Genomic DNA, 27,838 nt, shown 5'->3' with positions numbered 1-27,838 from the left:
GGGATCACTTAAAATATGTGTGTATTTTTAAGTCAAACAAACAGTTTCCACAAATATTTTTTCTCAAATAGTTTCTCCTCAGTCTGTAATGCATCAGCTATGTGTTTAACCCGTTCAGTGCCAAGGGGACCTGAAACTCGCTGCCCCTTTACTTAGGATAGGGGTTGTAGACAGAGGATAGAGCTGCTGGGCTGTTGCCTCTTTGGACTTTTTTGTTACAGTGCGGAAGATGTTCCCGACTATAGGTCAAAGCATTTTGACTTCATCAGAAGCATCCACTTTTCTGTATAGAACGGCTGTGCTTTGGGACCTTCTCATCCCTTAATTTCCTGGGGTTAGCTGAAACGCAGACGATAAGTGGAAATCTCCATAGGTTCCATGTTAACAACTGGGTTGCTACTGTTTGAAAGCGAAGCTAGAGAATACATCAAAGTCAGAGAGGTTGGCTGCATTAGCCCAACTTCGAGTCCATGGAAGAGACCTCCAAGAGGCAACTGAAAAGGGAAAAGAATCAGATAACATTATTGCCATTTTTTTTTATTTAAACAATACATTCTCATTAAAATATAAGATATAGGTTACTATAAACAATGATAAAGAACACACTTTGTCTTTTTTGAAGAGTGCTACTAAAATGGTAAATGTTTTCAGGATAAAAATGAAGACTAGAGGATCTCAATATGGATAGCTTTGAGTAAATGAAAGGGGAAATGTGATAAAAACATTTAAATACTTAAAGAGATCAAAAAGTACAGAAGGGAAGCGTATTTGAAAGGAAGAGAAATGTTAAAACAAAAACGTCATAACCTGATATAATGTAAAAATGTTTTACTTTACTGAGAGGGTAGATAAATGGAATATCCTACCAGCAGAAGTGGTAGAGAAGAGGTAGAGGCTAAAACAATAAGGGGATTTAAACATGTATGGGATAGGCATAAAGCTATCCTAAATCTAAGACAAGGACTGATTAATGTTTGAATCTTTACATCAGGGAAAAATGGACAGACCAGATGGGTTGAATGTTTTATTGTTTGTTTTTTTAATCTACCTTCCAATTCTATATCATGTTTCTATGTTACTGTACATCATATGCCTACCTTTCCTTGGCTTGTGGTGCAGTTGAACCCAAGATTTTTTGCTTCAAGGCCACAGTCAAAGCCCTTGCGGTGTAAAATGAGCGCCATGTCCGGGGAAGGTATTCCATCATCCTTTGAGATAGCAAAAGCACAAATTCGCACAATTGTTCCATTTGCAAATATTATAGTGTCTATCTACACAGCACTGACTCAAGTGAAATTATTAACCCACTGTTTGATCAGCTAAAGAGATCGCCTCAACACAAGACACATTTAATAAAACAACATTGTGCTGGATTGTCTTAAACTGCCCCTACATACACACTCTGCTTTTGTTTTAAGCCCCTGCTTCACTCCTGCTAATCTACGTCAATGGAAAGCTTGCAGACCATACCAGATGGACAGTGGCTTTATTCAATTCCTAAACCACTTAAATGGACTGAGCCCACAAGCATGTACATTACATCCAGCTCCGCAGCCTCTACGCAGCCTCTATTATAGGTCAGTAATAAACAGATAAATACAGAAGATCACGTTAATGGGAACACCAACATGGCAGTCTGGTCAGGTCTCACCTCTGCTTGTAGCGTTCTCAGGTTGAGAATGTGGAAATCGCAGGGGAGGGTGGCAGACAGAGGCAGGAAAGACTTCAGTGCCGGGGCAGAGCCTTTATCGTTGGTTACCGGCATCACGAGGAGCTCATGGTTCAAGTGCATGGATGTCATGTGGCTCAGGAGAGAGGGGAAACTGACAGTCTGTGTCCCCTGTACCTAAAAGCATAGAAAAATGCTTAGAACGTAGCACTGTGTGTGTTTTTGGGATTATATGAAGATTTAGAGTTGGTACAATAGGAACCCGAGGAAGAATAGGACATCTTGGGCATAGTTGGTCCTGTGCTGTGAGTACCCTTTGTTAGGACACATTCTCCTATCTTTAATAGATATAAGGAAATATTTGGACGGGACTTGGTTAGCAGTTTACAGGGAAAGTAGGGACCATACTTTAGTCTGTAGCATTTTTTTAGGGAGCTATATAATGTATGCAGATAGTTTTATGTAGGCTCATTTAGGGTTAATACTAATGGTAGAATTAAACTCTGTAGGGGTTTGAGAATGAGTAATAAAACAGTTTTAGCAGAGGTACTCCCTTATTTCCTGAATAGGACTAATAGAGACTTTTGTTTATTTGGCTTTATATTAAAAGCACTTAGCAGTTTTAAACAAGTTTCTACTTGTTAAAAAAAAAAAAAAAAAAAAAAAACTAAGCTGGGAATAAACTGATACAAATAACGACACTGGTGTAAAAATACTGCAGTTGATCTAACAATATGAAGTGGAAAATGAACCATACTGGATATTAGGATGGAGGGCAAGCGAGAAGAGGGGCATTTACAACATATATTCTACAAATTATACTATGTCCGACAGCACGCGTAGCATCAGTGGTACACTTATTCGATCTAGAATATTGCAATATTTGCCCCCTACTGTACTTGGAATCTTGTTGAACCATAGGATTCTCAGCCAGCCACCCAAGTCTGAACACCACTGAAGTTGCATTTGAACGCTAGTTAAGCAGGGCCAGACTGGGGACTAATATCAGCTCTATAAAGCCAGTGTCTGATAAATTATATACGTGGAGCCTCGCACCACGCTTTCACACTCACAGCACGTGGCTGCATTTATCGGTCATTCAGATGGAACACTGAAGTCCACGTGTTGGCAATGCTTGCTGGTCACTATAGAAGTCTTCATCGATGCTAACATTTTGGTTATAAGATCAGTAAGTGGAGTATGTCATAGTAGTGTAGTAGTTTCTATGTCACTGAATATGCTTTAAACATATGGCAAATTGTATTAGCCTGCATAAGAATCAGGATCATACAGTAACCTGTAACACGGTGTTGGACGCGTTACAATTCAAGCTGGTAAAGTCAGATATCAACCCGATCCAAAGCATCTAGAAAGCTACTAGTTACAGGACACAGATCTACCAAGCGAGTCTAGGCTATGCCCTCGAAGAAGTTACCTTTTGGTTGTTTCCCCTGAAGATGGAAAATGCCAGTTCTCTAAGCCTGGAAACCAGTTTACTTAGGAAGCTGGAGAACTGGGTACAAGGGTAGTGTTGCATGAGGCGATATAATGAAACGGAGGGTGAAAGGTGATATGTAAAATTAGTCGAGATTCAGTCACCAACCAATTAAAAGATTTACACTGAGGGGAAGATGAAGAGGATTGGCATGAGGAAAAGAGTGGTACACGGGTGACTGTATAATTAAGAACAACAGTATGGAACTTGGAACTTGACAACATACTAAACACACAAGACTAGGGACACATTAGTAAGATCTGGGAAGGAATGGTCTATATGAGACTGTCTGCAACCATGGCCACCAGGATCAGTTATGGCTTAGGTGAAGAGAAGTGTTCTGACTTATTTGCAACACAAAACTGAATGCATTTAGAGTCTCGACATGGAGATGATTAGTTTAGTAATATGAAACCGCATAATGTTTTTGTACAATGATCTACAAGAAGCAACCAAATGGCTGACCGAGGCATTTTTGTTTCTACAGTTCATGCAGCAAAATCATCACAGCTTGTGTTTGCAAAGACAATTGCTCTTCATGCCGGGAAGTCAGTGATTGTTGCAGACGTTCAATACTGAAGGAGCTACTGCTAACCTCATCTCCCAAGAGGCTTGGGCTACAGCTTCTAAGGTTCACTATTCTAAGCTGGTTTTACATCTTGGCGACAGACAGATCAGAATTTACCTTGTTCCCGGACGATCTCTTTTCCAAAAGGATTCTGAAGCGATTACAGCTGCGTTTGTTGTCCTTCAGTCCTTGGCCAAGTCCACGATTATCATCCTGCATTAGACGGCGGTCGAGGATAACCTCCAGCTGACCTACTCGCCAAAGAAAAAAAAAACAAGATTTCTCCACTAATGGATGTGTTTACAGGATGGAATAATGACCATTATCCCATTAATATTTTTTTTCTTTTATCAAAAGTAATATCTCACATGATGTGAGATAACTATTCTAAATGTAACAGCGGAATTTGGTAGCGCTATATAAATCAATAAACAATACCTCGGTCACTCACCGCTCTTAAGGCTGGATACTCCCAGTGCCTGGGCAGTGTGTAAGGTTAGTCTAGATTGTTCATCCTGAATATAGGCCATCACCGGCATTGGGTAAAAATTTGCTTGAAGTGGCAACTTTTTGAAAAATTTCCTGGCCTGAATCTGCATAAGATGACAAACAATGAGAGACGGCAACAAAATATACTGAATTGTGTGACGAGATGTGTTGATAACACAACCCAAACACACTGCTTGAGCATAAACATTTTATGTGCAGCCACTGGCTATTAAAAGGACTATTAAAAGGGCTATTAAAAGGTCATCCCGCTCAAGACCCTACTCTGGTGTAATGACAGTTCTGATTTCCATCCCAAAGTCTGAAGAACCTGATTTAAGACAATTATCATTGTAAGCGATCTTGAATAAACATGCATAAATGACGCGGGATGTCAGGCGCATGTAAAAGGCTTCTGGTTTTTCTGTAAAACACTAATTTAAATGGCATACGATACCTATTATGATAGATATGCATGTAATTTTTGACTGTCCAGTCAGCTCAATAAGAATAAAAATGGTGCATGAGTTTCTTCATTTAGAAACAGTAATTTTAAAACATATCCAAACATATATATATATAGACATTTAAACACACTTTTTAGGTTTTTGTTCTCTTTATCTTGTACTTATTTGATTATCACATTTACATGTAACTTTTTATTATCACTCAATGTCAATGTGAGCAAACCCGCTACATAGAAACAAATTGATTTATGAAACTGTATTGCAAACGTGTGCCAGCCACTCTTGACTTTTTATGTAAATTCGGAAGATTTTGTCATTACTGTTACTGAAGACAGATGTTTTATAGAAATATGGCTTCTGTTAAAACCTCTGTATAATGCTACCCTTTAAGCATTATCTCAAACACAGTGAATGCTGAATAGTGGTTATACTATGAATAAACCTGAAAGCCGTTGAGGTCTGTGAAGAACGTGTCTCCGCTCTGTATGTCTGTGCTGAGGCGCATGGCTATCTCTTTATTGACGTGATCACGGATGTCAATCATAGAGCTGATGTCTAATGACATCCCATCAGTTCCTACAGTAAAAGCACAAAATTAGTGAAAACCGAGGAAATGAACATAACGAGTAATCCAACCAACCAACCAAAGACAATGAACGATGGCCAAGTGATATACAATACTAGAAGGAAAATACTGTATCCATTTACACAAAAGAAGTGGCAAAGTATAAAGTATATGAATACACATGTAGTTAAGTGATTTAACATGCTTACAGGAAAAGCGCTTACCTGGTAAATTATACAGTCTCATGGTCTGCTGCACGTGTTGATTGTAGCAGGTGACCTCAGAAAAAAATGGGCCTTCTGTGACTCGAACCACAGGGGGATCTTTAGGAGTATACAGCTGCAACAGAAAAATATTTCCACTTAAATTTGATAAAGAGGTGCTAAATCACCCAAATCTTGACTCCAGAGGACAATTCTGGGGACGCCTCGAAATCACAAACACAACATCCCCAAACCTAGCCAACCTTGATAATATTTTTTCCTTTTCAGCTATCAAAAGCAAGCGTGTTGTTTTACCCCCGGAATCATCTTAAACATGCCCACAGCCATCCCATATGGATGACAAATCTTAAAAAGAAAAGAAAAACTAAACACCTAACGTAAGACCAGGAGGTTTTCAGCTCGTTTGACCCTAACCCCTATCCACGTGTGGAATCATGGCAAGAATAGCCTTAGCACCACGTCCTCGCATCGCATGTTGTGGGTGACAAAGATAACCCATAGACGGAGTTGCTAAGAGCTCGGTGAATTTCCGTCATACCATGCCTGTGAAACCGGGCTGAAACTAGAAACAACTAGAAGGTTCTTTCTTTCTAAGGCAGACATCATAGTGATTAGTGTAGGTAGCTGTACCTTGGCTTCCCCATCAGGCAGGAACAGGTAGGCTCCGCTTTTGTCCTTTGAGGTCCGCGTTCCATAGATCAGTAATTCCATATTAACTTTATGCTCTTCCTCACCAGTTCGTTTAATACCCTGTATAAAAACAGCCAATCATAAGATGAGTACACCAACTCAACTCCTGTTTTATCTGTATGTGTAAAGGTTTATTAGTTTTGTATTCGTTAACCACCCCATCAGCATACTGTACAGCGCTGCATAATAAGTTAGTGCTTATAATTATTAATTAATTATAATGAACATGTGCTACATATTTTACGTGGGGTTCAATATAATTTATTAATGGGTAAATTCAGTGTTAATTAACATTAAAGTCAAATGAGAGGAGTCTCTTGAAACACAGAGATGGGATGGGGGCCACTGCCCTTTAATACTGTCCGGCCTGAGCTGCTTGCAGCACAAATATTCTCTCTAAACAATGCCCAAAATTTTTCATCTCCTTGTATCTACTTAGTAGAGAATTCAGATTACCAACAGAATTATTTTTGCTGCTGAAGATTACTTTGGACCAACATCTAAAGAGTATTACAATTGGAATAGGGGGGAAAGGGTGTCAGGAGCTGATTGAAGAGGGGACATGTAGAATATCAAAATCTCATACAAAATTCACTTCTTTTTTTTTTTTGGACACAGACTTTTATATTCAAAATTAAGCATGTATAGTATATCAAATATTGTATGCTATTTCAAATTTCAAATACATAAGACACAGACCTAAAGACATTAAAAAAATGGTCTTGTAGCTGGAACCTAAGCAAGGGGCTCGGTGGAACATATGAGATGGGTGGAAGAATAGGTAAAATGGCCTTATGTGAAATGGTACACTTGGCTTACCTTCAAGAGACCCGTGACACCAGAGAACCAGACCTGCATGTATTGATTCTCAAGGTAAAAATCATCCGTGCTGGATTCTAAAATCTTTACAGGAAAGACATCTTGTTTCTTAATGGTCAGGTCCCTCCCATGCAGATAGACACGCATGTTGGATTTAAGAGTAGTGTGTGTGTCAAAAGACATGTAAAGCTGGAAGATACTCAGTCCAAGAGAAGGCAACCTGGCTGTGAAAGATACCTGGAAGGAGGATGATAATTTATAATTTACTACTTCTAAGCGAATACATATAGCTATGAGGACAAACTCCAAAAAGACCCATAGTAAGCTTCACAAGCAAGTTTCACAAGCAATGAAAATGTTGCAGAAAATACAGTTCTGGGAATCTAGAATTCAGGAAAACTAAGTAGAGCATATGTTAAAATTAGAAGTCCAGAATACTCCAGTAGGACAACACAAAACTGTGTCATCCATGCCTGGGGGCATTATAAATGGTTTACCCCAGGGAATTTTCAAATATTAACCTTTAATATTATTCAAAGTCTATTGCAGTGATTCATTAGTTGTGGTAGCCAAAAGGTTAACCTTGTGCAAGCTCAGAATAGAATTAACAATCAATTTATTAAAGAAAGTCTCTTCTTGCCTGGTATACATCAGGGTTCATTTCAACAGCCGACTGCCATACGGGATTGAGCTGGATCGCCACGGGCTGTCCTTCCTCTGTGAGCACGCGGACGTGGGGTGTATTGACCAGGAGGGAGACGACACACTGGCGATTTTGTTCCACAGGGTTAAACACCACGATGTACCTACAACACAGGCAATCAGACCAGAAATGAGACACGGCACCAGAGCAGCTACTTGCAGTCAGGAAGGAGCCTTAATCCCTTGGATGGCATGAATGCCAGACATAAATATTAAACTTAATACATTATTAAAGATACCACTGTACGATGTATTAATATCAACCTTCATCCTCTCTTCAGCCAGTTATGCCATTATGACCATAGGAAGTTCTGCTATTTCCATGCATTAATAATATATATATATATATATATATATATATATATATAATACATTGTTATATACACACACTAAGACAATGTAGAGCTGTATCAGAGACATGGGAATCTACCTTACCTTGGAGAGGTACCCAGCTTAATAACTGTTTTCTCTGGCAATGTTTCCTGGGTTAAGCGACTGTCATCCTGCAATTGAACCAAAGATTAATTACAGTGCAAAGCTAGCCTTCCATATATTTTAATAATAATATATAACGATTTCTTCCAAGTACCTTATCTTTGAAAACCTGCATTCCTTAATGATGCCCTTTTAGCGTTTTTTTTTTTTTTTTTTTTATAGATCAACATCTTTACTCTTATTCCCACACAACAAATAAAATATCGGCATTCTGGATGAATGCGTGGAGGCCTTGGGCATCTGGATAAATTAACATTAGTCCCTTAGCACACATATCATTAACATCTCCAGTATAAACCATTAATTTTGGGATAATCTAAGATTACAATAATGTTGTTTATAAGCAATTGGATTGAAGAGGACAATACAGCTACTGACGGCAAATTAAATTGATAAAAGCAAAATGCCTGTCTCTATGGGCCAATGAATCATGGTTCCAACCGTGATAGGGGCCAATCTAGCCAGATTACTCCAAAGAAGACAAAGAAGTGGCACTGCCGACACCAGGAGCAGATTTTCATATGGCATTGCAAGGAGATAATGTTTTCTTTTCCATTTCTACCTCTGCCTTTTTATTTTACATCCCAGGACCTTGTAATTGTGATGACTTTCAAGCTCTCTAAATCAATCAAGTGAATCAGAAGACAAGGCAGTGCCTTCACATGAAAGTAAACACGGGTATATTGCACATTAAATGCACCCGGTAGAAGTAAACCGCTATGTCCGTAATACAATTACCGTGCTGAAGAACGGCACAGAGTGATCGTAGTGATACTTGTCCTTGTCTGCCAGGACGAGGTAGTGGGCTGCATTAATTAGGATGCGTTTCAAGTTCATCAGCGAGTGGAGCAACCTAAGTGTGACAGAATGACATGCGGATTCCTGACATGAACGGAGGCAGCCAGACAAGATAACAAGAGTCACAACCGGGAGCAGATAAATTACCACGGAGATAAGAGCAAGGAACCGATTTCAAGCTCCTAAATCAAGCGAAGCTCTGTAACCATGATTTATAACACACACAGAATTATGTATTTCACCTTCTTTACAGCAAGCCAACAAAGCATGAAAATGTAATTATAAGTGGTGCTTTTTTTCAATTATTAAGCAGTTTTAAAGATGTCCTGTTTCTTTTTTTTCTCCTTGAGCATAAAATACAGTGTTTTTTCCCCCTCTCTCCAATAACCTTCCCTTATATGCAGACCTGAAAGCTGCCATTGATACAAGTTGTGATATTTTTGGGTGACTTTCCCTGCTCAGACATCACACTGACCTGCTGCTTTACAGCTATTGCTAATTGGAACTTGTTTGTACAATGACATCCTTCCTTCTGTAGACTTTAATTAGTTAGATGGTCAGAGTAATTAAGACTGAGGCATTCTACTGCTTACTACGAAAAGGATGCTTGTCTAGTAAATTAGGCCAATATCATACAGCTAGACCACACGCAAATGGCTAATATGAAGATTCCTGAAAACATTATGCAAGAACTAGAACCATTTTATAAATCTTATGATAGTATTTGTGGCAAAAAAATCAAGATTCAAAAACAGACAAAGGGAATGTAATGGGAAAGAGGGGGGTAAGTATATTCTGCTTAGTGTTGGGAGACTGAATCAGTTCTAAGTAATACACAAAAAACCTAAACAACAAAAAATGTTGATCTTCTGAAAAAGATTCATTTTATAGGAAACAAACTTTTTTTTTTTAATATTGTACACATATTAATCGGACACCTACCGTACACCATAGTCTACCACTACAGCTTCTTTTGCGGTGCCTGTGATGGCATCATGATGCTGGAATAACCCCAGGTTGCGCCTGGCATCTGTTAGCAAAGCATAGTCAGAGAGAGGGTATTTGCTGTCCACTCCTGCTCTCCTGGCATGACTTATAGCCAAGCTGTACAGGATCTCCGCTCCTCTGAAAGAAGAAAAAAAGGTAACTCCATATAGGTTAATACTACTGATCAAACACCAATTCCTTGGCTGGAGAACAACTAAACTGACACTGGGTACCGGGGAAGCAGTGCTTTACATGGAGACTCCAGGAGAATTACGGTACCCTTAGGAATTGATACCCCAAGTGCTATCAGATATATTAAATTGGCAAAAAAATCTCAGATGTACTCACTGCTAACTTTTAGCACCTTTCTTAATGGAGGAATATTTTTTTTTTTTTTTTTTTGTGGGACAATGGCTTTTGATGAGTAGCCCAATGGGTGGTTTCATGCATACTTTGTTCCGAGAGCAGTTAGATCCTAGATAATCTGATAATTGTACCTGCTCCTATCTAACCTTAATTTTCTCTAGCTTCAAATTAGCCATAGTATTTTCATTATTATTATTCATTGCTTTATATAGCGCCATCAAATTCCGTAGCGCTGTACAACGGGTAGACAGGACATAACAAGTAGTATATAACATAACAATTTGACTTACAGAAACAGGTGAGGAGGGCCCTGCTCAAAACGATCTTACGTCTGTACCATGCCTCTATAGAAACATATTCACTTTCTTCTTTAGCCTTTGCCAACACAACTCAAATCTCTATTTAAAATTGCCTTTTTATTACTTCCACTCTGCCAAAGAGCTATTTCCAATTAGAGAATATTCTACAGCCTGGCTGTATTCTGGCTATAGTTCCAGTCTATTATTACCAGATACCACTGTCAGGTAGACATTAAAATGTAATCACTTTGTATGCATGGATTAACAATCCCTTGTCTGAGAATTAAAGTACCTATTCTCAAAATGTACTAATGTAGCTATTTTACAAAAAGTTTTTTTGCAGTAAAAAAAAAAATGGATTTTATGCCCCAGTAAATGTCAGGTTTTGGTCAGTTTTTTTACATTTATTTTTTCACAGTGCATATTTTGTTAAATGGCAATAACTCCTTTTCCCTACTAGTTTTGGTCACTTAAGTGGCAGGTGTTCTTTAAAAGTGCACGCTGACATTTTAAGTGAATAAACCTTAGGAGATCGGTCACAGTTTATTATTTTCCCTGAAGGATTAGAAGGTAGCTCCTTACCTGAGATGGGACTCTAGCACTCTGTCCATGCTCTTGTAAAAGGGTCTGGATGTATAATATCCCGTCCAATAGTGATCCTCCCTGTCAGCATAGGAGAAAAAATCTCCGCGGAGCACAGGAATCTCGGGAGGTCTCCCTCCTGGAATAACACCCATGGACTTGTACAGCGCGTCAAAGTAATCCGAGAGAGTGCCAAACTGAGCCTGTTTACAAAGAATGGTGTCCATAGTCGATAAATGTATGTTATTTGCAGAGAAGAAGTGCAAAATGAACCACCTGGCGTTTCTTAACATATCTCTGTAACCCTTTTCTTCTCATATTTCACAATAGCTTTCAGGTCACCTTAAAGTCAATTGAATGATAAGGACCTGTAGATGGCATGTCACCAAATACGTAAACCAGGACTTTAAAGTGGGGACCTAAAGGATGATTGGAAGGGCCAAGGTCCTGAAACTAGCCAACTCTGCATCCTAAAGCAGGTATGGGAAGAATATGTCACCTGTTAATTGTAAAGATTTCTGTGTTGATGTATGACAACCTATATTATTGCAGTATGGTATTAATATGAATAAGAGGGAAGATATTTAGGGTTTTTCTGATGCAGAACAGAAATGGGATCAAATAGCATACATCCATTTATATAAGTACCATAGTGAGTACAAATATCTTCTACGGAATCTACGTATTTTCTGTAAACACCCACATTTCATACTCTCATAACTAAAGTGAACAATAATGGCTAATGAGAATGTGGTGGTTGTGTTTGATGCTTACCTTCACATGGAGCTCTGGGTGCGAGTTCATGTAATCAAAGAGCCTTTGGTAATTTAAGAACTGGGAATCCCACTCTTGAATTTTGTCATAACGGAAATCATCTCCTAAGGGAACAAGGACCACCTTACTTCGGAACAACTTGGACTTCTTCCTATACTGATCCAATAGAAGGTTTGCCCTGTTGTAGAAAAGTAAAGCATAGCTTTGCAAGAGGATGCAGACGCTTGTACAGGTCCATGCGGACTGCAAAGTGTGGGAGTTCTTTTTGTGTGGAATTAAGAAAATACAAATATCAACGTGAATCACTCAGATTTTGTTATCTCGCCAACTTGCCTCAATAACGCTTGTCGATATTATAGCAATGAAGGGGATCAGATAAAACACCCCTTAATATTTTGACAATACGTTATCTACCAAAATCTGACCTATGCACCCAATTAGGTCACAGAAACAAAGTATAACACAGTAATACAAGTGTTTATAAGAGAAACCTTAAAATGAAACCTATGATTAATTCCATTTAAGTATTCGGATGTTCTACCGCATTTGGTTTAACACCCAACACATTTAGCAATCTTCTAAATTCAGTGAACAGGAAAAACTTTATGTATATTTTAGACCCAAAATACAGCCAATTAATTTGATGCAGGATTAATTTTAGTCTAAAGATGGTTGTCTGTTCCACACTAATGATTGCAGAGACGCGATTAGCTTGACAGCTGTTGATTATTTGTATTGCCAGAAGCACAAAGTGTGCCACATGAAAATACTTTTCTCAAACAGTTCATTAACTGATATATTTCCTTGATTTCAAAACTGAAAATCATAATTAGTAAACCTACAATAACAGTGCTGTGAATAAAAGTTTTTGCCCCCTTCCTGATGTCTTCTATTTTTGCATATTTGCCACACTTAAATGTTTCAGATCAAACTGATTTAAATATTAGACAAAAGATAACCCGAGTAAATGCTAAATTCAATTTTAAATGATTTCATGTTAAGAAGGAAAAAAGCCATCTAACCTTACCTGGTCCTATGTGAAAAAGTATTTACCCCGTAGTTACTCAATCAACCATATAACCAAATGTAATTGATAATTGGATTCAATTGCACTAGACACATCGAGACATAACTGCCAGCCCTGGTGAATCTAAACATCAAATAGAAGCAGTCTTGCAAAATAAAGTAGGCTAAAAGGTTGCAAAAAGCAAACAGATGAGAAGCAGTCATTGAAGTCATTGACATCTAGCAGTCTGGAAACGGTTATAGAGCCATTTCTAAGGCTCTGGGACTCCAGAGAACCAACAGTGGTGACCCTTCCCAGGAGTGGCCAGCCTACCAGAAGTCCTCCAAGAGGGCAACAACAACTCATCCAGGAGGTGACAAAAGAATGTAGAGTATCACGTGAAGAATGGCCTCACTTGCCTCAGTTAAGGTCAGTGTTAACCACTTCACAGTAAGAGACTGAGCAAAAATGACATCCACGAGAGTTGCAAGGCGAAAACCATTGCTGAGAAAAAAAATAAAAAAAAAACAGGCTGCTCTCACATTTGCTAAAAAAACATCTTGACTGATGAAACAAAAGTGGAAATTTTGAGAAGACATGGGTTCCGTAACCATCTGACGTAATAAGACATCTGATGTAAAGCCAATACAGGATTCCACAATAAGGACATCATACCAACAGTCAAACACGGTGGTGGTAGTGTGACAGCCTTGGGCTGCTTTAGGACTTTGGCGACTTGTCATAATTGATGGAACCATGAATTCTGCTCTCTACCAGAAAATCTTGAAGCAGAATGTCCTACCATCAGTTTGTGATCTTAAGCTCAGGTGAAGTTAGTTTATGCAACAGGACACAAGCAAGTCTATCTCTGAATGGTTCAAAAGAAACATAATGAAGGCTTTGGAGCGGCCTAGTCAAAGTCCTGAGTTGAATCCAATTGAGATGCTGTGGCAGTTCAAGCTCGAAAAACCCTCCAATGCGGCTGAATTAAAACAATTCTTCTAAGTAGAGTGGGCAAAATTCCCCCACAACAATGTAAAAAACTCATTGCCAATCATCAAAAACATTTGATTGCACAACCAAGTGCTAGGTTTAGGGGGCAATTACTTTTTCTATAGGTTTTGATTAACTCTTTTCCTTCGATAAATGAACTGATGGATTTAAAAGCTGCAGTTTGCATTTACTCAAGTCTGATAATAAAATTAGCAGTCTGATCTGAAACATTTCAATGTGACAAATAAGCAAAAATAGAAGAAATCAGTAAGGGGGCAAATACTTTTTTACAATACACTGTACACTCCCTGTATAAAAGCAGGTGTATCTTTGGTAGCCGAGGCAGAAAATTGTCTGGGACAGATGTAAAAGCCAAGCCACTGGCTAATGGTCATAAACATGTGTTTTTCTGCTCTGTATACTGACCTCTCAGCCACATTTGCCTCTGTGATGGGTCTGGGTGGTACTTTCCATGGGCAATTTATTCTCCCACCAGGAAGACGCCGGAAATCGAACTGGCAGCAGATCTTGGGATCAGGACCACACGTGTGTGGTACATCATAACTGTAAAAGGGCATCATGTGGCAAAAAATATCAGTACTGGAGTCTGGATCTAGAAGTAGTAAGAAAATGCATATTAATTAATATTTTAATGCTAGCATTTTCATTGAATCACATACTAAATAATCATTCAAATAATGGAATATTGACAAATTCAAGCTTCATACCCCATGTCTGTCGCCACATAAACTCCAGACTCTGCGTAGCTGCAAAATGTTTCTTGATAGAATAGTGCACTCTTTGTATCAGCATGCTTGTCAAGTTGGACCGTTTCAGAAGATAAGGCATGGTGGAGCTGTGTCCAAAGGGGTCTACTGCCCAGCCTGACCTCGGGGTTACACCTATTGAAATAGATACAATGTTGACTGTAAAAATAAGGAAATTATAACATCCATATTTAACTAGACCAAAAAGCGAATGAACCATTATAACAAACTTAGCATGTAGGTAAGTCACAGTGACTCACCAATTTCAGTATGCATTATGCAGGGCCTGCAAGATTGGCTAGTAAAACCATGCATAATCACCAACATATATACACTCAATGAATGTTTAGTTTGAAAGCAGACAACCATACATTTTATGGAATTAAACTTTACATAGTCCTTGGTTAAATAAAGGGAGCTCCATGGCAACCAATGTTACTCACACTTGAATTGGAAACAAGATTCCTTACCAATATTTGCCTTTAGCCACTCATGACCTTCTATCATCTGGTCAATAACTGCAAAATAATGAGTGTTGGCTTCGTCGGGCATTACCCATCCACCTGTTGTCATTTCTAGCTGGCCATTTGCCACTAACCTACACAGAGGAGACACAAGTATCAAGCACAGTGATCTGCAACCTTTAGAAGGCTATCTGCGGTCAACTAGGAGTCATATTCCACCGCAGATGGAACTCTAGAGGCTGGCCATTTTCAAAATAATCTTGGTGAAGAAAGACACTTTGGAGAGAACATAAAAGCAGAGGATGGAGCCCATGTTGATAAGTTTATAAGGACACATTTGTTGGGAAGGAGAAATGATGAAGAAGATGTGCAACACAGAATTTCCTCCATAATGAGAGGCATGCACAGGATTATATATGTATTATACTTGTTGTGACTGCTACAACATTTCTGATTGCATTTCAATACCTGCGCACAGCAGCCCTCTTCTGAGAATTGATGTTGTCCCACCACTTGGAGAAAAAAGAAATCTCCGACCAGATAAACCTCCGACGGGGATCTTCTTGCAGCTTCACAACCATGTTGTTTAGGATGTGCTGAGTCTGGTCGTAATAATATTTGTCAAATGTTTTTATCCAACCTGTAAAGCAGTAATAAAATAGTTCATTTCAATCTGTGTTTTTTAGTAAGGAATATAGGGAGGACTGTGCTGTATGCGTAGGGGTTGGAACAGGACTACCAATGATTGCAAACAATGTACATTACAGAACAGAGACATTATATGAAAGGAATGCCATCACATACTTTAAATGTATTTAATGAGGTTCAAATAGAAAACATGTCAAAACAGGACATTCACCTGGAGATTGGAAACATTCAAGTATATGTTCAGGTATACTTACTAACCAATCATGTGCAAGAAAGCTGAACACTTTGTCATTGACTTTAGTCAGCATTGGAAGGACCAACCCTAGCACGCAATCCTCGTATTTTTACTATGTAAGAGGAACTTGGTGGGGATGGTCCTTCATACTGGAAGATTATGGGTTGAAATGTTCACCTGTAATCTCCTGGTTTAGTGAACACACCTCACATCGTTTTCAGCTATTCTGTCACTCTTAGAGAGACAAAATGAGAATGGTGGCAAGTTACCAGAATTACTGTCGTCTTAGGTATTCACTGCTGGCAAATCCACAACAATTATTAGTCTAAGTGTAACTACAGTTTCTGCTAAACAAGGCATCAAACAGGTTTGGCTAAGGTTACCTTGCCAGTTGAACCAGAACATGTTTTATTCTTGAATTTGAGTTCTGGCACATTAGGATGTCAGGATGTCTCAGTCTGTAATAAACTTGGGACAAGGAACACCCCCTTACAGAGCTAAACAAACAGGAGTGAAAAATTGTCACAGACTCAAACATTGCGCAACACTTTGTTGCTAGCACAAAAATAAAATAAAAATAATGCCTTTTGTAGGGCAACCCTGGCATCCAAAGGGTTAATGCCATGCAAATCAGGATTACAGTGTAAGGCGATGACTCCCTGATGACATCCTGACTATATAAATATAACCGTCCAAGTCATGCATTCATCTCAGTGCTTAAAATTGGAAGAGATCTCGTATACAGCAGTACGAAATGAACAGCAGCCCCAATCTGCTTTAATTTGCATATCACGCATTAAGCACTTGCGTTAGTTGCCTCTAATTCACAGATATATTTATCATTCAAGTGCTCCCTGATTGAGTAAGCACATATAAATTAGAAAAAAATGCGAATATCTTTGGAGCCAGATGGTCCCCAGATCAACATTGGCTGTGTGATTAAAACAGTAATGGGAGCACTTTCTTTCTAAGCCAAGCATGGAAGTCATTGAGAACATCTGTCTGAGGGAGCTTGGCAAGTCTTTCCCATGGAACTAAGTGCTGAAGATATATTCCAACAGCACAGTTGGGGGAAGAACTTAAGTAATTGTTATTGATATCTCTCACCTGGGTCATTGTGGGAGTGAGGCACTACAAACACCTGCAACGGTTCGGCTTCCCACTCGTTCGGATCATAGGTGATGTCAAAGCCTTGTTTCCAGACTCCTCCATCGACATTGTCAAAAGGCAACTGTGTGTAAACATCAAGCATCTACAAAGCACCAGAGAGTTGGCTATAACACAACCTGCATTGACCGTACCAGAAGGTTATCAGCATGCCCTTTAATGCAACGAGGCATACTATGGAATAAGTTTGTAATTTTCTTGTTGATTTTTGACGTTTCCAAAGAACAAAATGGTTTTATAGAACAGGTGCCTTATGTGAAAATATCATACAAGGTGTTCGCCGAATGCCAAAATAGGGTTAGAATGGCAGCTACATACAGCTACTGAATCTTTCCTCAGCGGTAGTCTTGTGCATTTAAAACGAGCAGTCTTCCTTTATCGACCATAGAATGCTGCTGATCACTCAGACCGATCAGGGGCTTCGCTACCGCTCAATATAAAGTAAAATTAAATCCCATGCTTTAAGCAGGGATTAGTCCATGGAGCAGATAGCCAAACATGACTGCTTGTTACCATGGTAACCTAGGTACACCAAAGACGCAAAAGGATGTTATACTTGTGAAAAAGTGTATTTTCTACCTATATTTTGTTTATTTAGGATAACTATGTGCGCCTATCCTACATTTTCATGTGTGCTCTCACATCATTGACATGTACATACAACCACTGTAAGAGGTGGGGGCTTTTAAGTTTGTATTTATTTTTTTACCAACAATTTATTTTTAAAAATTATTTTGTATATTTTTATAATCATGTGATCGCATGGTTTGCCTTAAACTAGGTATCTATGAATAATTTAACTTGCCTGGGAAAAATATAGCTTCATATCTGTGCGTTTACGCTTGTCCTGTGAACAGTAGGGATGCAACCCTTCTCATGAAAGTTACTAGCAAAATGGTAAAATGACATGGTACAGAAGGTGATATAGATCCCGTAGGAAGATGATAACAAAACTGAACATTTTAAGAACCCATTTGCCATTGTTATGTCAGCATTGTAATCCTTGAAGGAAGGGTTGGTATAAAAAGTCTTACCTGCAAATCTGTCTTCTGCCCCTTACTGGCCACAGCAAACTGGCAGTCCTGTGGAGATATGGAGTAGAAGCTGGGCCGGGCGTCTGGTGGAACGACCCAGGTTCCATTGGCGGTGTGATAGGGAAGGAGGATAGGCTGTCCGTCCGCGTTAGCCGTCAGTTCCAGGACGGAGTCCTTGATATGGCTGATGATTTCATGGTTCTCCTCTAGGAGCTGTTCAAGCTGCTCTATTCGATTCTGCAGTACCGAGATCTGACTCTGCATCAAGAGAGAGGAAAAAAAAAGAGGACGTAGGACACTAACTAAATTCCCCTGGTTCCCACGGTCATTCCTCCACATTCAGACTTGTTGCAACAGACAAGTCTTAGGGGGTACATTTTAGGACTAAATACTAATCTGATTCAACCAACTAAGTGTTTTTTTGGTGTCAGAAAGGTGTCAGAAATAGTCTATTTCTAGAACACACCGATATTTCAAATGGAATTTTGTTTTAGGAGATGGGGTAAGAGTCATGAGTAGCTTTATCTCTTTTTGAACTATGGCTACCTACCTGTGTAATTAAGCGGGGTATTTAGAAGCATCTAGATTGTAAAGCTCTTATTGTGACTTTTTGTGTTTGTAGAATACCATGGTACAATCATTCCCACCATTCGGAGCCTTAAAAAAAGGGAAGGAGATCAGAGGAACAAAGAGGGACACAGAAATTTGGGTCCCAAAGAAACTATCCCATCAAAACGACATTTGGGATGTATGGAGTTAAATGGCCACATATGTTTCCAATTCCAAACCTTATAAGCAGGTTCTAGGACTTTGTTTGTCTGTTTTCTCCTCTACTTCAATAAAAGAAAGCTCTACACACTTTTTGTATAAGCCACAGGCTGAACGCATTGTTTTGTAGTGCCTATTGATTTTGGGAGGAAAACGTCTCCAATTACACTCTGTGGGAAGCTTGATTCACTGAATCAGTCCGTCCGTGGATTATTACAGAATTACTTTAGAAAGAATCCTCTGAAAATTGAAAGATTATAAAAAATAAAATCAATACAACCTACACGCTAAAATGACTACAACAGACTGCTGTGCATCTAAAAGATCAGCTCGGAAAAACAAAATCATTATGTGTGTGCGTAGAATATATTATGTATTTATCATATATATCTATATGCACCAATATACAGCAAGTGCGGTACCTAACACCTTTGTTTTCTAACATCACGGGTTATGTGGAAGGTTTAGCCACTCAGGCAGTAGACATTGTGTGTGTTTCTACATGCATGTACTGTACATGCATTTTATCTGGAGCTGCTTTTCAAAAATCCTATAAAACAGGGCTGTGTCATATAGATGAGGACAGGAAGAAGACAGACGGATTGAGCACACCGCTAAGAGAATCTAAGACCCAGACAGCGTAATCACGCCGTGATCCTGCGGCTTAGAGAACATTATTGTGTATCACATTTTGCAGAAGATAAAAAAAAACCCTGTAAAACATCGGTTACTGTATCATGGGAAAAGAGACAAGGAGACTAGACTTTTTTCCGGAGACCTGCTCGGAAAAGCTGTGCACAGCTATTCGTTGCGTTTGGCATTCCCACTCCGGCAGTACAGCAGATGAACGGATGCCAGCAAATCAGACCTACGACTACCATTACACTTAACCTGCCATTTAGAATCGCTTTTACGGTTACTAATAATGGTAAGAGTCATAGCTCTATCAAATTACCAATTATAGATGCTATTTTCCTAATTTTTTAAGTTTTAAGTGAAGACACTTAAGTCAGGGAATAAGTCCCCCTCCCCAACTCTCTTTCTGCTTTCAGCTCCCTAGGTGTTAATTGGGTTAGGTATATAGCTACCCAGTGGTGGATTCCGGCCTAGAGTTGCAGGTCTAACAGGGAGCTAACCACAATTTAGGGAGATCAGGCTCCCTGTCCCTGTCTACTAAACCACGCTATTTCTCAATATTGGCTATCCAGAACTAAGCCCCACCACTTGCATTGTTGAGTACACACAAACCCACTCTAACACTATACACGATCACACTAATAACATACACACACTCTCCCTCCCACAAAGGACTAACCTTAGGCTCACTCGACAACATACGCTAACAATCTTACACTAACACAGACGCTCATACGCCCATTTGTTCATACACACACACACTAACACCACACACTCTCCCTTACCATCTCCGTCTCACCCTCTAACTCTCTTACCCACTCCTCTTTCCCTCTCTCTACAGTGGAGCTCGCACAGCCGCTCCCTCCCTCTTAACTTGCACACACAGCCTTTATATTAAACACACGTTACATGATCCTGCCTGGTGCCTCTGTCACAAGAGCACCTGGGTATCAGTTGTATTTTTCTTTTATCAGTTTCTGTTTGTATCAAGGGGATTTGGACACATTTGTTTGGCTAGTTTACTTTGAATTCAATGGGCTGCCATAGGTTTATTTTGATCTGCTTAGAAGAGCTGTACTTTTTTTTTTTTTTTTTTTTTAATTAATACCATTATCTTTTACTTATATAATATGCAGCACTTTTTAAAATACATCCATTCAAGGGGTTTGACAAAACCAGAATGCATGGACTAAGTCAAACCGATACATTAGGTAATCAGGCCCTGGCTCGCAATTTTATATCATAAAAAGGTTTTTTTTTTTTTTTAACTGAAAACAGCATTTGCTTATGTACCCTGGTAGTTGAATGGTTTACAGCTGAATATGGTTTTAGTGCAGAAGCCAAAAGTCTAAATTTTAGACAGCTCATTCAATAGAGCGCAATGTGTCCCCCTAAAGGTGGAGGCTGGCCATCCGTTGTACACAATTTTTTTTCTTTTTAGAAATAAAAAAACAGATTATATGAGAAGTCAGGCACACAAAAATAGAAATAATTATAAAATAACAGCCTGCAATAATGTCCCGGCATTGGATCAATAAGTAAGCTACAATGTCGAGAAAATTGAGTTTTACATTTTATCTACTTTATCTTCCTACCCTGGGAAAGTTGCCTCCGGTCTGTCTCCTGGGGGGGTCGTGTTGCACTTTGTCAAGCATGAGATACAAGGAGAAGACAGCCACACAAAAGATGGCCGCTCCACACACAGTTACTTGCTTCTTCAGTTTCATCCCTGGGAGCTGGAGGAGCCGTCCTGAAAAAAAAACAAAAAAAACACAACAATATAAATAATAAAAAAACACCCGACAGAAATGCCATGTCAACCACTTGAACCAATTCAAGATGTGAAGGTTACATAATCGTCCAAATCAAAGATAAAAAACACAACAGAATTCTACATCTTTTGGGAAGTAAATACTTTGAATACTTAAGAGGATTTAACAAAGTACAAGTGGGGAGTTTATTTCAAAAGGAGGAGAAATGTTAGAACAAGAGGTCATAAATCTAAAAGTAGAGGGTCAATGGTTTAGATGAAATGTAAAGTAGTTTTACTTTACTGAGAAGGTGGTAGATAAATGGAACAGCCTCACATCAGAAGTTATAGAGACTACAGTGAGCGCATGTAAACAGGTATGGGATAAGTATAAAGCTGTTCTCAATCACAGACAAGATGGAGGACTGATGAAGGACTAAGGACTAACCGGGAGCGTAGAATGGTTCTTTTCTGCCCTCAAGTTTTCTGCAAGTAGAATTGTATTTGTTACATATGCAGATTTTCTGACTACTGGTACATACCACTGCATGCTGTGTTAAACATGCGCCACACCAAGAACAAAAAAGAATGAAAAGACATCCTCTATCCAACAACATCAATTCATGTTGTTACACACGAAGATTTACATACCACAGCACCAGGACCCACAAAACTTCTCAACTTTCTTCTCATCTTAAAAAAGGATCTCTCATAACTCCACCAGTCACTTGTAGATACCTTTCAACCAAGGGTACCAGAAAAGAGATCCAAGGAAAATCGGTGAGCCGCCATCAAGGTCATGGTCAGCCAAGGCTCATTAATGCACATGGGTGCGAAGGTTGGCCTGTGTGGTCAAATCCAACAGACGAGCTGCTGTAGCTCAGATTGGAGGCCCCACCTCGCAAATAAAAGGATTTGCTGCTAACGTCTTGGTGCAGATACCACAGCACACCTTCAGAGGTCTAGCGGAGTCCATGCCTCGGACCTACACAATACTAGACATGTGGACATTATGTAATTGCCAATCGGCAATTACATAAAAGCTTGGGCAAAAATACACTCTTACTGCAGTGCACTACGCCATTTGAAGAAGATAGATGAGTCAATATAATCTGTGTTTTAGCAATACCGTATATATATACCACTTTAAAGCGGCCTATAATTGGGGTTTAGCACAGGGATGCGCAATTTTTTCTTTTTCATTTAGCGTAGCGCTAGAAGGGACCAGGATCATCCTCTCTGGCAGCTGGTGGACATCTGCGAGATGCAGACAACCCCCGATGCTGCTGGCACTTCTATGAAGGAGCAACGGCGTTACATGACCTTCCAGTGCTACACCATAGAAACCCAGATGGAAGTACCAGCAGCGGCAGAGGTTGTCTGTCGGTCCAGGTTGTCGTGCAGACGTTCACCTGCTGCCAGAGAGGAGGATCCCCCGCGGTTTTCCAAATATCTGTTTGTATTTAACATATGCTAACTGCATAATAGATACCAAAGATGTTAAAATACATGTGTTTCTGTTCATTAGATAAAATACTGTTTACCATTCCCCTCATGTTTATTTTTTTCTCTAAAATAGCACCACACCTTAAGGGTGCAGCCTATAATCAACAATTAACCATTCTCTGTTGCTTTGTGAATTGTGATTTTTTTTTTATATATATATATATATAAATATATATATATAATAATACAAACCACAAGAGACAGATTTTTCTTAAATAATACATAAGGACGAGACAATTTAGCTTCTTCCAGAATTTACAGATTAAATCTTGGGCCGAAACAGATTTATTCCTTTAATTAAAAGAAATTTGTTTCTGTCTGGGGAGCTCTGCACTCATTCAATTCAACCATTGTTTATACAGAAAAAAATACTCACTTGTTCAATTAAGTCTCTTGAAAAAGGGAATTTTTTTTTTTTTATTATTATTATTTTTATATATTTGTTCAAGTGGCCGAGAAACCATATCTGCCGTGTAGGCAGTTTCAGAATAACGTATTGCCCTAGTTGTTTAATGCTATGTTAATGACAGACGGTGCACAGAGGATATATTTAGCCTCCAGTGCTGGATCGGTGACAAGGTATGAGTGCAGAAAAGCACATAATATATTAAAGGTCTGAGGCTCTTAAAAGTAGGAAAAAATGGACAGCCTAGACGAGCCAAATGGTTTTTATCTGCAGTCAGTTCTTTGTTTAAAGGGAAGGCGCGAGGGATGAAATATTCTGGGATCATTAAATTATACCCCTTACTCACAAATCACATGAACATATAACAATCTTAAATCAATAAAGGGCAGGGTTCCAACAGAAGCTGGAATTACAAAAACAGGGAACGCTCCTGTACCATCATGTCTCTGTCTGTAGGCGAAACGGGAAAATGTTCAGACTTGAACTAATTCTGTGCAACTCCAGATTTTGTAGATAAACTATTTCACAAACACCAACCTCTGAACAATAATAGAATCTGAATCAGTGGAAGAGCAGATGTGCGCAATTGATACGGTTCACCAGCCACAATGTGGCTATTACCAAAGTCCCGGTTGGCCACTAAGCAGACATGAAGAGAGCAGGTTATAGATTTCTGCGTCTCGTTCTCCAAAGGAAACGTTGCAATTAGCCACCAATCCGCAAGTAATCAGCACTGGGACATTACACAGCCATCCTGAGACAACGTTACACTATTTATCCTATAAAACAGCGACAACACACTCATTTTACTTCTATTGTTTGAACTGAATTAAGGGACTTTACACAAGAATAGGAAAGTGTAAAGGTCAATATTATCATATGATTGTGATGGCAGATAATCCACACATGCACGCTCATATACAAGTTGATATGTGGAACCATACAGCAGAAGCAGGTAGAGACCAGGTGGCCCTTAAAGAATACATAAGAGTACCAAGATATGACAGTAACCAGAATGTAGTAAAGTAGAAACTGACAAACCTTCCAAAAGCGCCTGTGTAACACGAGAGATTTCTTAAAATGACCTTCACTGATTTAGCTATGCATTATGCAGGGCCAGCTAAGCTCTTCCTGAAGCGCACCAAGGTTTGCCCTTCATAATGCATATCAGGGAGTCGAAATGTTCATCCCTCCTGTAGACTCTTGCTTTAGTGAATATATCCCACCATCAGCACTGAACCAGCTGCAAGCACTGGTATAATTTTAGAGTCTGAGATGGGTCAACCTAGCCTTCAAAAGCGTTCTCAGAATAGCTGCACACAGACCCGATTCACTTACACCCCACAGAAAACCAATATGCGCGGTTAATACACTAGCCAAACTTTGAGATGGGCTGTCATTAAAATATATACATATCAACATATTCCTTAATCCCTTTAAATGGCAAATGAATAAGACACAGAACATCTGAAAACCATTACAGCGATGCTCAGATGTTCTCCACGACTGAGTCCTCCGGCAACCATATAGGTGTTTCTTTATAACAATGAGGCACAGACAGACCCTACTATACATTTTTTCCCACAAGTGATACTTGCCCATTAATACTAACCAAATTCCCCCCCCCCCCAAGAATTAAGTGTATACCCAGCAAATGCTATTAAAAAACCACCAGTATAAATATTGGGGATTCCAAACCTTAGGGTTAAGCACCTCTCCCGCCACACAGGTCCCTCATTAATGGTGTCCAGAGAAGGCTTGCATGGGAGTCTCTTTGGGTTAAAATGCAGTGCAGTTCCACTGATTCAACTCCACGGTAAGCAATATAACCAGGAAAGATTAGATAGGACTGGGGTACTTTGATGTAGTGACGGGCTAAGCGATATATGGCCATATCGTGTAACAGGATCCCCAATATTTAGGTGGTTTTAGATGGTATTTGCTGGGAATGCACTGAATTCCTGCCTTTTTTATTGCTTTGTATTTATCCAAAAGATAATGAGATGGGAAGTTTTTAAATCTGACATTGAGCAGAATGAATGCACACATTGATTGTTCTGTAACATGTACGGATCAAATTGTCTGCTCTCATTTTTTACTTTAAAACAGCAGAAAGGCATCCAGAAGGCTGACCCACGGTAGTCTTCTGTTTACAACTGACGTAAAGGACAGAGCTGATTAGCTTATGAAACAGATGTCCGGTTCTTTAATGGGATTCTGTCACCTGAGCTACTGTATGTTAAACATAAATTTAAATGTACAGTAAATATATGCATGCACTTCATCACTATTTGCAAATTCAAAGGAATTTTCCACTTGATCTATACATCACTTTCAATTCTAATGGCACAATTGTTATACTTTAAAACAATAGATCTATATATATGCGGTTTACATGGCACTAAACAAGGCCTCACAAAATTATCTGGCACCAAATTATTTACAAAATATTTAGGTAATGACGTGGGGATGGGCCCAGGTTCCAGAGATGGCAGAGTATGGGCTAATGCTTCAGTGGCCACCATAACCCGGCTGTCATTCAGCACAGCATGGGGTTTCCTGCCTGATGTGTAGAAAACCAATCACATGATCCATTCACATGGAACCGGGAACACGGAAAGACTACCGGGGACTTTAACTGTTCTTCAAGCAAACAGTTTCCTAGAATGACCAGATCCATCAGCTTCATATGACCATGTCGACAATGAGCACGGGCACCCCGGGCGTGATTTATATAGATTATGAATTCATACGGTAAGACTCGTTACAGGATTCCTCATCAACAGACCAGAGCCTACCAACAAACTCAGGATCTGGACAGTTGCGTCACTCGTTCCTGCTCTGATCCAGAACGTTGACTGGTACCACTGGGACTACACGGCTTCCTTGAGACCTATATATCATTATTTACGTCTCTATCCAATACATGAAGATTCTGTGGTTTAGTGTTAAAAACCAATGCACCGGCACCAAGGACAAAGTGCCCACGGCGATTCGTGTGGAAGGCATGTTATACAGAAACATAGAATATGACGACAGATCTATTTGGCCCATCGACTGTCTTAATATCAGTCCTTGGTTCCATGTCAGATTTGGGTCAGTCTTACACCTGCTTAAACTCCATAATGGTGTTAACCTCTACCACCTCTGCTGTACAGCGCTTCCTGCTGAAATAATAAATCCAGTCCTAGATGACAGCAGCTTGGTAGAATTTATAGCGTGTCCAGGGGGCCTGATGCCAGCGTATACTGGAGTCAGGACACGGTGTGCAGGTCAGGCCTCGGTCACTGGACTGGAGCTCATATACCTATGAATAGGATGCTTCGCTTTTGGGCGAGAAAGTAACCGCAGGGTTATACTTTTAATGTTGCAACAGCTGCTATTTCCAACCACGCTTATAAAACATTGAATAATGGGGGGTCCCAAACACCTGTGTTTACACCTGGAAAGTGGGCTGACAAGGCTAATTACCGTATATATATATATATATATATATATATATATATATACACACATACATACACACAGGGGACGCAGTGCATGCAGCCATTCCTGGAGCACAATACCGGCACAGTGTGTACAGCACAGCACGTACCTCTGTATATCCCCCTCCTGGCTTTCCTCAGCTTCTCCACCTTGTTTCTCCTTCTGGATTGTAAAACCGATCAGGCCAGGCCTGCCGAGCACATGCCCACCCCGGGGTGATGTTTCATAACAAAGTGCCCCTTCCTCCGGGGCAGAAGCTTCTCCTCGCTCGTTCTCCAAACACCTGCACCCGGGATATAAAGGAGGAGCTCGAAGCACAAAGCAGCCGTGTCCGTGTCAATCTGCGCCCTCCCCCCGGTCCTGTTACACCCACAGCTGACTGATGCTGCTTTACGAGAAGTCCGATACTGCTAAGATGAAGGAGCCAGGGAGTCTTTTTGCAGCCATTTGCCGTAAATCAGCTTGTGTACACCCCCCCCCTCCCTCCGCCACTGGTTACATGTAAATGACCCGCTATGCCAGGCTGGAAGACATGGCCGTATGAAATATGCATGGATGCAGCCTCCCGGGTCTCTGGATACCGGGCATCCCTGTGCTGCGGGCTTCACATGGTACCCAGGGAGCCGCTGGATGCGGAGGGAGGCGGATGCTGATGCGGGTCACTGACGGGGACCTCTACGGCTCCTCACTTCCCTCACAGATTTCTGTGATTTCCAAGGTCCTTGATGCTTGTGATTAAAGCGGCAGCAGAACCGGCTCTACCGCCATCGGTAGCATCTAGTGGTCAGGAGGAACCAGTGCAGCTTGGTTATAAAGGTAATAAAGTGCCTGTTTCTTACAGGTAAAACGCGAGAGCCGACAATGTACTTTATTATCATAGTTGGGTGAGCAGTTAAAACGAGTAACGTATGTACAAAGCGCCAACGACTTACTCAGTGCTTCTTACAGTACGTGTGTTCAACAAGCCAAGATAAACCCGTTAGATA

General features: G+C 39.9%; 1 protein-coding gene across 1 annotated transcript; it reads right to left on the bottom strand.

The window, feature by feature from the left end:
• MAN2A2 (mannosidase alpha class 2A member 2) lies at window positions 1-27,624 on the bottom strand. The gene is made up of 23 exons (XM_053464381.1): window positions 26,962-27,624; window positions 21,300-21,454; window positions 18,301-18,558; window positions 17,207-17,351; window positions 15,685-15,856; window positions 15,223-15,350; window positions 14,714-14,887; window positions 14,412-14,598; window positions 11,987-12,164; window positions 11,213-11,415; window positions 9,921-10,103; window positions 8,919-9,033; window positions 8,121-8,188; window positions 7,624-7,789; window positions 6,984-7,220; window positions 6,105-6,224; window positions 5,475-5,589; window positions 5,128-5,261; window positions 4,184-4,325; window positions 3,850-3,983; window positions 1,652-1,846; window positions 1,098-1,208; window positions 1-494 (listed from the first exon to the last, which is right to left on the bottom strand). The coding sequence occupies exons 2-23, from the start codon at window positions 21,429-21,431 to the stop codon at window positions 336-338; spliced, it is 3,456 nt and encodes a 1,151-aa protein (XP_053320356.1). The 5' UTR covers window positions 21,432-21,454; window positions 26,962-27,624; the 3' UTR covers window positions 1-335.
• Window positions 27,625-27,838: the final 214 nt, after the last annotated feature.

Source organism: Spea bombifrons, chromosome 4, assembly GCF_027358695.1.
Source record: "Spea bombifrons isolate aSpeBom1 chromosome 4, aSpeBom1.2.pri, whole genome shotgun sequence".
Classification (NCBI taxonomy): domain Eukaryota; kingdom Metazoa; phylum Chordata; class Amphibia; order Anura; family Pelobatidae; genus Spea; species Spea bombifrons.
This window is presented reverse-complemented; position numbering and strand designations above follow the sequence as displayed.